At 47.1% G+C, this 13,112-nt stretch overlaps 1 protein-coding gene across 1 annotated transcript in view; it reads left to right on the top strand.

Annotated features, from left to right (window-relative positions):
• Nucleotides 1-13,112, top strand: part of KCTD2 (potassium channel tetramerization domain containing 2) — a 14,301-nt gene that overhangs the window by 195 nt on the left and 994 nt on the right. Inside the window, exons 2-6 of the mRNA XM_006869679.1 lie at nucleotides 3-170; nucleotides 3,312-3,420; nucleotides 5,111-5,202; nucleotides 10,124-10,219; nucleotides 12,956-13,081. Coding sequence (XP_006869741.1) covers nucleotides 3-170; nucleotides 3,312-3,420; nucleotides 5,111-5,202; nucleotides 10,124-10,219; nucleotides 12,956-13,081 — 591 coding nt within the window. The remainder of the gene's footprint in view (nucleotides 1-2; nucleotides 171-3,311; nucleotides 3,421-5,110; nucleotides 5,203-10,123; nucleotides 10,220-12,955; nucleotides 13,082-13,112) is intronic.

Below are 13,112 nucleotides of genomic sequence, written 5' to 3'. Positions count from 1 at the left end.
CGGGTCCCGGTCCGCCCGAGCGGGCAGGGGGCGGCGGCGCGGCCCGCTGGGTCCGCCTGAACGTAGGCGGCACCTACTTCGTGACCACCAGGCAGACCTTGGGCCGGGAGCCCAAGTCCTTCCTCTGCCGTCTCTGCTGCCAGGAGGATCCGGAGCTGGACTCGGACAAGGTGCGCCCCGCCCTCGGGCGCGCCCCCGGGCCTTCGAATCCCCAGTCCTAGGACCCCCCCCTCTTCACGGACAGGCAGCTCAAGCTGGGGTCCATTTCCCCTCGACCCCCAGGGACCTCAGGGAGACTCCCGTGTTATCCCCATTCTTAGGCTTTCTTGTGACCCCGCCCTGCGTTCTCAGCGACTTCTTCCCCGCATACTGTGCCCAACCACCCACGAAAACCCACCCAACACCCCTTCTCCAAATTTTTTTGCACCCTACATCCCAGCCCCACGGATCAGCGTGAGTTTTCTCTTGGCTCCTCGTCGGCCCCTCGCTGTGTGTGCCAGATGCATCCAGAACTGGGTCAGGGCGAGCGCAGGCATTTTTATAGCTTTCTCAGACTTCCTCTTTGAACCCTTCAGCCAAGTTGGGTTAGAGCCTGGGGCCACCGATGATTTGACAGCAGGAGGTGTGTTCTTGGATCACACTTGCCCTCCAGCCCATGGTTCTGGTATCAGTCACTGGTTTAGGTCCATACCGAAGGTCGCAGACATTGCAAGCTACCCTTTGCCATTGCAAACCTCGGTTGACCAGTTAACAAACACAGGGTGAAAATGAAGACCAAAGAATGCTGTTGGGTAAGATGCGTGGCTGCTAACCAAAGGGCTGAGAGGTGACAAGACACTTAACCCATTTCCAGCCTCAACAGTTGTTTGCGTTTTCACTTTTGACAAGCTAAACTTACAGACTTGAGTTATGGTTTAAATCATTGTATATTCCATAGAACAACAACCTTGCACCGAATTGGGGTTGTGTAAATGTCCCTGATTCCATCTGTTCTTCCCCTGCCTTTAATACATCTCAGACTGATAGAAGGCTGTCCTGCCTAAACTTTAGATTCCCAAACTCTTTGATTATAAAGGAATTATTTTTATCTATCCTAAATCTTCTGTGTTGCAGAATCAGCCAGTTTCTTCTTGGTCCTTTTAGTGTAAAGATGAATAATATTAAAACTGTCCAGAGCTAAAATCCTGGCAATGCCAGGCTTCCTCTGGGCACAGAGTTGGGGGCGGTGTGAGGCTACAGCTGGCAATGCAGACTCTCACCCATGCTGGCCATGAGCTCAGGGGCACTGCCAACTAAACAGGTTTTTCTTAGAATCAGGGGCAATGACGAAGTCAGAATGTCTACCTCAAGCACAGATTTAAGCTCCCTGGTGTGGTACCATAGGAGCACTTGATCTCAAGGTCGGTTTGAACTGCAAGATCGGTGGTTCAAGCTCACCAGCCACTCTTCAGAAACCCTAAATAGGGACACTGTGAGTTGGAACCGACTTAGTGGCACTTAACAACAACAAACTGGTGTGGTGCTGTAGGGTAATGCACTGGACTATAAGGTTAATTTGAACCGCAAGGTCGGTGGTTCAAGTACATCAGAGGCTCCTTGGAAACCCTATACAGGGTCACTAAGAATCAGAACAGACTCAACAGCACTTATCAACAATACTGCTTTCTTCCTTTGTTTTCAGTTCTTATTTTTAACTTTTTATTGCAAATTGAGTGAAGGTTTACAGAGCAGACCATCAGTTTTACATTCAACAAATCCTGGCCTTTGCTTCATTACTTGTTTGTAGCCCCCTCCATGTACCAACAATTAACAACATTCCCCTCTAGTCACTGACTCTTACACTCTTCCCTGTGCCTCTAGCTACCTTCCTTCCTCTGCTCACCTCCTTCTTGTGTATTGTCTGCCCTGTCACCTACTTCAACATGTGTCTGCCCTCTAGCCCAGGATTAACACTCCCCACCCCTAACCATCATAGATTCTGTTTGGGTTTTTTTTGGGTTTTTTTTACAATTATATAATTCACTGTTCCAAAGCAACCGTGGCACACACCTTTCCCACCTCCCATCCAAACCCTTTACTGGGATCCAGTAGAGATCTTGAGGCTTGAAGTTTTCAATGTGCTTCCATAAATTTTATTTTGCTTGGATATCGTGGCTCACCGGAGCTGTAGCTCATCTGGGGCCGACATAGCTCACCAGGTCTTCCTTCGTTTATTTATTTCTTTTTTTACAGTTTTTAATTGTGAATTGAGTAAAAGTTTATAGGGCAGATCATCAGTTTCAAATTCAACAAATCATACACCTAGTTTCATTACAATGATTAACAGGATTTCTGTCTATTCATTTTAGCTCTTTTTAAAGCACTCATATATAATAATTTATACCACCAAAGGGGACATTCTGTAAGCCTGCCTCCTAGCTGCCGGCACTCAGTCCCTCTCTTTCCATGAATCTAGCGTCCTCAGCTGCTTCCTCTCTCCATGTCCCCATCTCTGCCTCCACCTCTGGTGTCGCTGCTTCTCTTCTTCATTTTTGAACATTGTTTATACACATTTTGTTTCCTGACATTAGTTCCCGTTCCCTCAATGTAACAGCGCTCTCCCCACTTCCTCCCTGGCTCTGCATTTGCCATTCTCCCCTCTTTGTGGTCCTTTCCCACCTTGTGAGCTTTGTTTGATTGTTGTGAGCAGCACGTCTGCATGAGTGTTCCTGTTCACAGCCTGTCTAGTGCTGGGCTGAAAGGTGATTCCCCAGGAATGGGCTCCGTTCCGGGTTTGAAAAGTAACTAAGGGTCTTGGGAGGTCCACTAGGCTCATCAGACCAGCAAATCTGGCCTTATTTTACGATTTTGACATTTATTCTACATTTTTCTTCCACCATACAAGACCTTCCACTGTAATCCCTATCCGAGCACTAGCTGGACACCATCCAGTTCTTCAGGTTCAGACTAGTGGACACTGTGGTCATCCCTTTCTTTATTGCAAATATCCTCCAAAAGAATGTTAGTCATTGCCGTCCAAATGTAGAGGTTCAAACCAGGCTTCAATAATTTCAGGAAACTCAAACCTGGAAATACATACATAATGATGGGGTAGGGTATCCCTGAAATGATCTTAACATGCCAGATAAAGGAATTTAGCTCTCTTGTCGGTAGTTTGTGATAACATCTACCAAAACTTGCCCTCTCATGAAAATTTTGTAGCTGTCTATGGAATGAGTTGCTCTTTCAGGGCATTGACCACGAGGCTCTGACGTGGCCTAGAAGCTCCACAGCTCTCTCTCCACAATGATCCCTTGGTATTTGGTTGGCAGGATGAGACCGGGGCATATCTGATTGACCGAGATCCCACCTACTTTGGTCCTATCCTAAACTACCTCCGACACGGGAAACTCATCATTAATAAGGAGCTGGCAGAAGAAGGTAAGACCAATGTCTGAATCGGGCATTTTCAGCATTCAGGCTGAATCTTTAATGCATCTTGTTTGGAATTGTCATGGTGTTCTCCTATGGCTTGGGGCATCGTTTAGGAACGTCAACAGGACGCTTCCCGTGGCCTATTGCTGGCTAAGAGCATTTTGTGACTGTCCTGCCTCCTAATGAGAAGGGAACTGAGCAGCTCCACTTGCTAGGAAGCTTCAGGGGTTTCTTCTGTGCCAGCGCGGTTGTCATGGTCCCTTTGCACATTGACCTACGTGCTAGCTGTGCATGACCTTAGCCTGTGACAACACATCTCTGACGTTCAGTTATTTGTTAGTTTTAGTTTGAACTTGCAGCCTTTGGGGGCGGGGGAATGAAGACTTGGCCTCATTTCTTTTAAGATTCTGGTCTCACGCTTCCCTGCAAATGTTTGCACCTGACCTCATTTAGTCTCCGATTCATTGTCAGGTGTATATAACATTGGGTGCTTTCGCTTTTCAATTTATAGGGTGTTTGGACTGTGAGTGGGTGTGAACAGCCTTCAGCTGGGTCTCACTGAAGGCCTTGTCTGGAGATTGGGGCCTACTTGTCCATCCAGGGCACCCTGATGTGGGGCCATTGGCTTTGAGTACAGAAGCCATACTAGCCAGGCAAACTTCATGAAGTGACTGTCAAGTGGCTCTGTTTCAACCAGTACCAAATGAGCATCTTCTTTGTTTAATGCCCTTTTATTTATTCATGACTTGTTAGGGAAATCGTTAAATACTTTGTAACAGTGGAGCACCAGCCAACCCACACAGCCGCCATCCAGTCTCAGCAGTGACCACCTGGTGGGCATCTTTTTCCAATGCCTTTTTTTAAAAAAGGAAAGAAAATGGCAAGACTAATACAAAGAATTCCCTTTACTAAGATTGACCAGTTTTTAAGTTTTGTGGGGGGCCATCTTTGTGTTATCATTTTCCCCTGCCCCTCCCTCTCCTATATCGGTGCCATTTTGGAGCAATTTGAGACTAGATGGCAACTGCCAGACAGACCCCTTGACCCCTAACACTTCAGTGCCTGTTTCCCACAAGGCTGTGCTCTTACAGGGCCCTTGTCACATTTAGGAAACTTGGTATTGACAAATACTTCAATCCACAGTGCACGTTCCAATGTGATCCTTTGTTTCCTGGCCCGTGATCACACATCCCACTGAGGTGCTCTGTGTCTAAGCCCTTTGGACTCTGTTCCGAGGGGGCTTCTTTCGATGATTGCCTCGCATTGTGATCGGTCTTGTTAACTTTGCCCACATAAATGCACGCCCTCCCCCCAACTCCTCCAACCCGTAGGTCTTTTTAGGGCAAACTTTGAGTAAAAATGACAGATTTCGGAGCTGTCCACTGTGACTGACTCCAGGAACTGAGCAACATTCGGAGACAGCGTCCTGCAGCTTCCGGGCAGGTGCAGGAAGGAAAGGGTAGAGGTGAGACAAGCAGGCCCTGGGCCCACTCTTCACTGTTGTTTGGGATAAGGTCATGAGTCCACCCTAAACAGCCAAACATTAGTTTTCAGGATGAAGGTAAGAGATTACATTTTCTTTTGAAAAATGCCAGTTTTTCCAAACCCGTTAGCTCCGGGCTCTTCTTGAGGTAAGTTACTGCTTGTTTCTCTGGTGAAGTCAGACCTCTCAAACCACAGTCTGTCCTTGCTCCAGGTGTGCTGGAAGAAGCAGAATTCTACAACATCGCGCCTCTAGTGCGACTGGTTAAGGAAAGGATACGGGACAACGAGAACAGAACTTCACAAGTAAGGGGCTTTTCATTTCTTAAGGAGAAACGGTCTCCAGGGGCTCTCTAGATCCCAAGGTCTGGGGGTGCTGCTTGGCGAGAGCTGGAGGTCTGTGTGGATCACTGTCGAGTGCCGCGCTCATAGAACACACTCAGCCAGACACAGCAGGCTTAGCACCAATAATTGTTCAGCATGAAGAAATAGAGAAGAAATAATAAGGGGGTTGGGGGAATAGCCCCGTATCTGTCCCTTTAGAAGAATCAGGAGATTGTCGCTAGTCACCACTGGACAGAGCCAAACCCTGTTCTCTGTGACTGAGAATCTGTCTCCCTCGACATAAAGACCCAACAAGATCTCATCTGAACCTTTGGCCACTCTTTACTAGGAAGAGCCTTTAACACATGACCATATCGTATCCGTGGGAGAAAGAGGAGGCTTTCTGCTCCCACAAAGAGTTTAAAGCCTTGGAAACCGTACACAGGGTTGATAGGAGTCGGAGCTGACTCAATGGCACTTAACACACACCAGGACATATCCAGCTCCTGCGAGCCAGGTGAGGGGGCGTCTCAGAGCAGAGACTTTAGAAGCTGCTTCTAAGATAAAAAAAAAACACTCAACTTCTCTTTCTGTTATGAAGTCTCCGTTCTTATATAGTATCAAAAATGAAGCCAGACTGTGTCCCCAAGTTTGAGCAGGGAAGACAGGGTACATACTTAGCTCATTTCCCGTCATATGTGTTGGAGTGCCCACAGTCCTCCTTGGGATTCTAGGGAAGAAGGTCCTTACCCCCAAGAGGCTTAAAGTCTAGCAGCAAAAACAGACATTCCCTTTTGTGTATTTAAGCTACAAGTTAACGTCTGACTGCACCAGGTTTCACGAGACAACTCAGTTAATTGGCCTGACGACATGCTCGATGTGTCAGTGCTACCTCCTGGTTCACCGGGTGGTACCTGGGGTCTTCAAAGCTAGCAGCCAGTCCTCCAAGGCACAATACTTGGTCTCACTTCACCTGGAGCCACCTAGGGAGAAGGAGAGTCAGGAATAGGAGGAGGAGATGGAAAGCAGGGCTGACTGCCTCCTCTGCCGGGAGCCCCAAAGAACTGAATGGTGCGGTGCCAGACTTCCGTAACCGAGCATGCTGATCAAAGATTCTGTACAAGAGTCCTGATCCAAGGAGGGGAAGTGCAGAACAGAATTTCAAATTCTCATGGAATCCAAACTCTGGAGCCACAGAGGTTGGCTGAACCCCCAAAACTATTGCCTTGAGAAAATCTTTAAACTTTATTTATGTCTTAAATGAACACTGTCCCTTGAAGTCTTCTTAAAACCAAACCACACTTAGGCTGAAGGAGTAGGATGTCTGTCTTGAGCACTGTGCTCTTTTAATAACTAGCTATCCGGAATCAAAGTGACAATAGCAACTCAGAAGTTTACGTAGGGATCTTAGGACGCGGTGTTTCTATTAAGGGAGAAGCCACAACTCAGAAAAGGAGGGTAAGAATGGCTGCAAAACTCAAAACATGTTATCAGTGTTACAGAATTGTACCTGGAGAAACTTGAATTAGTGTGTTTTTCTGTGTACATTCTCAACAAAAAAAAAATGAAGAACAGACAACACTTAAGAGTTGCAGTAAGAGAACAGAGATCTACGCCACAGTGACCGTCTGCCCTTCTCCCACGAGAGCGAGACACTGGCGCTGCAGGATAACGCACTGGACCACAAAAGTTGGTTTGAACCACAAGGTCTGCGTATCAAACCCACCAGCCACTCCTCAGAAACCCTACACAGGGTCAAACCCCACTCAATGGTGCTTAGCAACAACGAGAGAACAATGCATTGTTTCAAAAATCTAAAGTAGCACCTTGCCCCTTCTGTGGAAGACTCCATATGTCAGAGTTTTCTGGTTCTAAATGGAATCATCTTGATCAATAACTGACACCTATGATAAAAAAGGAGCTCTGGTAGCGTAGTGGTTACGAATCGGGCTGTGAACCTTAAGGTCAGCGGTTCGAAACTACCAGCCGCTCCGAGGGAGAAAGATGAGGCTTTCTACTCCCGTAAAGATTTACACCCTCAGAAACCCTGTACAGGGTCGCTATGGGTCAGAACCGACTCGATGGCACTTAACAACATAACAACAATGATAAAAAATGAATTCTGTTTTCCACATTTTCTTCAGCCAGCAGTTTGCAAAGGCGGACAAAAGGGCTTCCTCACTGAGTTCTTTTCCCATTCTCACCCATCTAGCCAGTGATGTTCAACGGTGAATGGAACGGACCCTTGTTTGCAGATTATCATATCATGTGATCTCATGCTACCAGTCCTCTCTGTCTTCTACTTCGGTGGTGTCTGTCACCATTGGATATTTGACAGCTTAAGACATTTTGGAAATCTAGCCTTACCTTCAGTGTTCCACATTCCAAAATAACTGTTGATGGCTTACTGTCATTTTGATGGTACCGTGGATTGTCTAATATGAAACCATTCAAATGCAAGTACCTGGACAGTCTCCGCTTTTTTGCCATTAGCTAGTTCCTAGAGAGCATTGTAAGATATCTTTTTGATGGTGGCAATTAAGTTAATTACTCCTCCAGATTTTGAAGGCTTGTGGATTTAGACCCAGTTGGAAGCTTTTTTATTGTTGTTGTAGGAAGTCGAGACCTTTTTGATGTTAATTGATCTGTGCATCTGTCCTTTTTATTTGGTGGAACTGAGAAGTGGGTTTGATGCTGTTCAAAGACGCCCTTCTTCCCTCCTCTGCTCATACATGGCTACCTCTAAGGTGAAGGGCTGTGAGCTGGGCTGTGGGTGGGGTTCTCCAGCTGTCCCTGCAGACACATTAGCTCCTCTGACTTGTGGCTGTTCCTCACACCTGGCAAAGGCCAAGACCTGAGACGTCTGACTTTTCTTAATGACTTCCCAGTCTTTGAGTAGCTGCCAGCATCCTTTTGATGCCTCTGGGGTGATTTTCCTGGAAAAAAGAGAGCGAGTGTGCCAATATTGGCATCTTAATTCACAACTATGACCAATATCATAGATTTTTTTGTATTTTCCATTGTAGTAATAGCTGGTTGTTTCCGAAATGTGTGGCTACAGCCAATTGGGTTCTTTAGGGAATTTGTCCTCTGTTCTACATGGAAGGTTTTTTGTTTGTAAATCTTAATACTGATACGAGTACGTCATCATTTAGAAGGAGAAAACATAGACTAACCTAGAAGAATGCAGTCTTGTCAGGCAGATCTGGGTTCATGTCCCACTTAGTAGCCGGACAGTGTGGGGAGGAGGCACCTGACTTTCTAACACCACGATCCTCCCAAGTCAAAGGGAACACACGCCCTGCCCGTGGCGCAGTGACGGCTGGAGAAGGGCGGTGATCTGGGTTCGCAGCTCTCCGTGGTCAGCAGTGACTTTGATCTGTCCAGGGCTGTCTGAGTAGTGGTGGCTCCAGAATTCGTGTCCCAGATAACTGAAGTTCAGGCCTCCTTTTGAAAAAGTAATACAAGTTTTTATCTTCTTTAAAAAAGTTTTTATTGGTTTAGGTTTCTGGGAAGTCTAAGGCATGACTAGATTTAAGGATTTGAAGTGGTCGTCATCCTTACAGATGATCCTTCGCCATTTCTTCCCTCTGCTTCCTTCTTGGTTGGCTTATTTATTTCAGTAGATTTCTTAATAATTTGTCTTGTCGAGAATATACACAGCAGAACATACCAATGCAGCTGTTTCTACAGCACAATTCATTGATCACATTCTTCAAGTTGTGTAACCCTTCTGGCCTTTCTTTTCTGAGTCCCCCTCCCCCTGACCCCCACCCCTACACCCTTCACATCGTCACATAAACTCACCGTCCCCCAAGGGTCCTGGCTCATCTTTGGAGTTGTTGCTACCCATCTGCTCCCATAGAGCTGGGTCATAGAGGAGCTCAGGGCTCAAGACAGACATTCTTTACTGGTGAATATTTTTGGTTTAAGGTTTGAAGATCTTGGGGCAGTAGTTTCAGGGGTTCAACCAACCTAGCTTTTATCACGTTTAAAGAAGCATTCATAATATCCTCAGCGGCATCTTGAACAAAGATGGCCCCCTCTCCGTGACTGTTGGGGTCCCTCACTATTGGGGTGTTCCTGTCCCCCCAGCCCCCCGGGACCAGTGGTGGACCTGGCAATGTGAGGTCCCAGGTCCTAAACATAACCACTTGTGTCGTCCTGTGAGTGTCCGTCCACCTGGTGAGCTTGCCTCCTTGCAGCCAGCCGTGTCCCTATCGCAGTGTGAGTCCTGACTCCCCCGGGCTGGGCCAGCTCTGCCGGGGGGCTGGGGGGTGGTGGAGAAGCTGTCACGCTGCAGCTGCCTCTGGGCGGATCATCCGTCTTGGTGCCTCAGCCTTTTGCCTTCCAGTTGCAACTTCAGTTCGAAAAAGTTGAGCCTGACCAGCTATAAGACCCCTAACAAAGGTCTGTCTCCAGTTAGCACTGGTGGCCTTCATTTAGCACTTCTTTCCTTGGGTGGCCTCCAGACACGGTAAAAAAAAGTCTAGTATCCCTGTAGTATGATATCACAAGGAACAAACCCGATGCCGTCTCCACTGTCAGCATGTAAGGGACAGTGTGAGTGATTTCAGGAAAAACCAGGGCTTCCCAGGCAGAGCCACTTACCTCCGTTTCCTTCTGAGGGCGGTCGAGAAGCTGGACATATTGTCATCATGGTTGCTCACCTGACTCAGCCCTCTGAAGTTCAGAGTGGGTTACTCACTGAGCCCTGTTCCTGGGTCCTCTGTCTTTCCTTAGATCAGCTTTTAGAGGAAAAACTACAGTGCTGCTTGTAAAGGGGAGGGGAGTGTGGCTGGATGGGACAGCTGCCAGGGAATAAAACCCCCTTGCAGACTGGAGCCAGCGGTAAACTGCCCTTGATGGTTGGTTCTCCTACACCTGTCTCTGGTTGCCATAGGGCCCCGTGAAGCATGTGTACAGAGTCCTGCAGTGTCAAGAGGAGGAGCTGACACAGATGGTCTCCACCATGTCTGATGGATGGAAATTTGAACAGGTACGTCTCTCTCTACCTAGGAACGCCCCCCACGCCCCTTCAGACAGTCTCCTTCCGTAACTAGCTAGCAGCCCTGTGTGATTCCATTTGAGAATGTGGACAGAGAGCCACTCAGCATGAATGATCTGCTCTGTGGTCCATGAGGTGTGCAAGATGAGTTGGAGAATGAGCAATAGTACCTTGTCCCCAGCTTCATAGCTCAGGTTTTCAGCTCGAGTGTGTCCACCGGGAGCCGGAACCTCACTGTAGAGTAAGTACTTAGAGAAGATGAGGACTCAACGCCCCTTCCTTGCCCAACCCAGGGCCAGAACCATGTAATTGTGCTACCAAAAGAGCATGGTGCACGGGTGTGATGTGAACGGAGCCCTCCCTGTCTCCGTGGTTCTTCTGCTTTCCGTTTGTATGATGGAGGTATTAACAGCAGCTGAAGAAAGGAACCGAGAATCTGAATTATACTGCTTTCTTCCACCAGGTGGCAGAATTGTTCAATTCATTCATTGCTATCAAAACATGGGGAGACTGAACATGAACAAAACGAGTCGGTTATTTTATCTGGGTCATGCCTGGTGTTAGGTAGAGGGCACTGGAATTGTCACCATCAACTTGGTTTCTAAAATAAAAGCCACTATTTGTGCTAACCCTGGAGAAAGATGAGGCTTTCTGCTCTCATAAAGATTTACAGCCTCGGAAACCCTAAACAGGGTGGCTGTGAGTCGGAACTGACTCCATAGCACACAATAAGTAGTGATAACGGTGTTTCACAGGCTAAATTGGAATCTGCTCTTCAGCTTTGTCTTTGGAGTTAACAGTGGATTCTTTCTTAAACTTGTTCTTGTGTTTTTTCCCTGTGTGCTATTCTGTCTGATGTCTGTCACCTAGGTCTGGTTCTTCATGCCAGGGTTACAGGGTGTTGTCAATGGTGTATCATTCTCTATTCTGGAAGCATGTTCCCTAATAGGAAGTCTTGTAGCAAAGATGTTGTAAAAAGTATACTTTGTGAAACTAATGAAGGGTTCCTCTTCATTCTCCTCGGGCCTTAATGATGCCGTAGGGGAGGATGAAGTAGCTGCCATTGGCTCCCTTGCCTGGAGGAGGGTGCTACAGCACAGAGAGACCCCGCTGCCCAGTCCAGCCACATAGCAAGTCAGTCATGGTCCCCTCATTGTAGGTCACAAGGGCCTCACCCTTGGCCTCAGCTTCTCCCTCTGCATGTATGTTTCCAATTCCGAAATAAACCCTGAATTAATTCTCCAGGAAAGTCAAAAGTACAGCAGGATACAGTTTGGGGGTGCTGTCTGGTGATTCACTCAGTGCTTTCCAGATCTATCCGGATGCCCGTCTCCTTTCTCCGACTTCTGCCTCAAATGAGCCAGCTCCGTGTAGGTGTTTTGGCTGGGAGTCAGATGCTCCTTCTCATGCACAGACACAGTCTGTCTCGCCCCAGTGCTCCATACAGGGAGATTCTTGTCGCCCTAACACCTAATTCCTACTCAGAATCCAATTCTGAATTGCACTTAATGTCATTGAATTACAGTGCTCAAGACAGGATTTACATGCGAAATTTAAGATGAGAGATTGTGCATTTGTGTCACAAAGTATGCCTTGTCGCCTTTTCACGGTATCTTTGGTTTAAGACTGTTGTTACGTGCTATGGAGTTAGTTCCAACTTAGAGTGACCCTTTGCACAACAGAATGAAACACTGCCTTTATAGCCCCCATTTTCGATAGTCAGTGTCTAGGTTGCCCGTCCCTGTCAACCCAGTGCACTGAGGCAACAAGCTTCTTCCTTGATAGGAAGTATCCTTCCATTCCGATTGGAATTTTAAGATACATTTTGAAATGTTCTTTTGATGATGAATGTGAAGCCATACCTCTTCAGTTAGTCATTTCTGGCATAGTAGACCACATGACTCAGATTCAGAGTGGACAATGCCAGTCCATTTCACTCACTAATGCCTAGATCTAGATCTTTATGCGGTCCATTTCATTTTTGACAACTTCCAATTTTCCTAGATTTCATACTTCATACACTCCCCGTTCCGATTATTAACAGCTGTTTCTCCTCATTTAAAGTCATGCCCCCTCAGCAAATGAAGGTCCTGAAAGCTCTACTCCATTTGCATCATCACGGTCAACTTTACTTTGAGGGGGCAGCTTCTTCCCAGTAATATTTTTAGTGCCCTCCAACATGAGGGGCTTATCTTCTGGCACCTTATCTGACAAGATTCTGGTGTTCTTCATGTTTCAGTAGTCAGTGGTCTGGTGCTGACCGTGTTCCACTGCTCTTCATAAGGCTTTCAGTGGCTAAACATTCAGGACTAGCCCATTTCTCCTCCTTCCTTGTCTGTCTTAGTCTGGAAGCTCAGTCGAAACTTGTCCACCATGGGTGACAAACGGCTAGTATTTCAAATTCTGGGAGCATAGCTTCTAGTATTGCCGCAACTCACAAGCCACCACAGTACTATACAGTGACAGACAAGTAAAACTACATCAGGCAAAATGGCTGCCTGTGGGATTCTTCAAGTGCTTGGGCTCAAGGGCAGCAGAGGGAAGCCTCGGTAGTACAGCCCTGACAAATCCCGTTTTGCCCAAGGGGTTTGCTGCCACTAGTGAATTCTTCGTCTTTTGAGAAGCACGGTGACCACGTTCTGTTCAGTCAGGGGAGGGGTGGATTTTGGGTCCTTTTAGTGTTTTAAGCTCACTGCTTGGCTGTTCACCATGTTTACATCCTCTCAGCTAATCAGCATCGGGTCTTCCTATAACTATGGAAACGAGGACCAGGCAGAATTCCTCTGTGTTGTATCCCGAGAACTAAATAACTCTACCAATGGCATTGTCATCGAGCCTAGTGAAAAGGCAAAGGTAAGGAAGTTCTCCAGGGGGATGGTACCCC

The sequence above is a fragment of the Chrysochloris asiatica genome, unplaced genomic scaffold, assembly GCF_000296735.1.
Source record: "Chrysochloris asiatica unplaced genomic scaffold, ChrAsi1.0 scaffold00132, whole genome shotgun sequence".
NCBI lineage: Eukaryota > Metazoa > Chordata > Mammalia > Afrosoricida > Chrysochloridae > Chrysochloris > Chrysochloris asiatica.
This window is presented reverse-complemented; position numbering and strand designations above follow the sequence as displayed.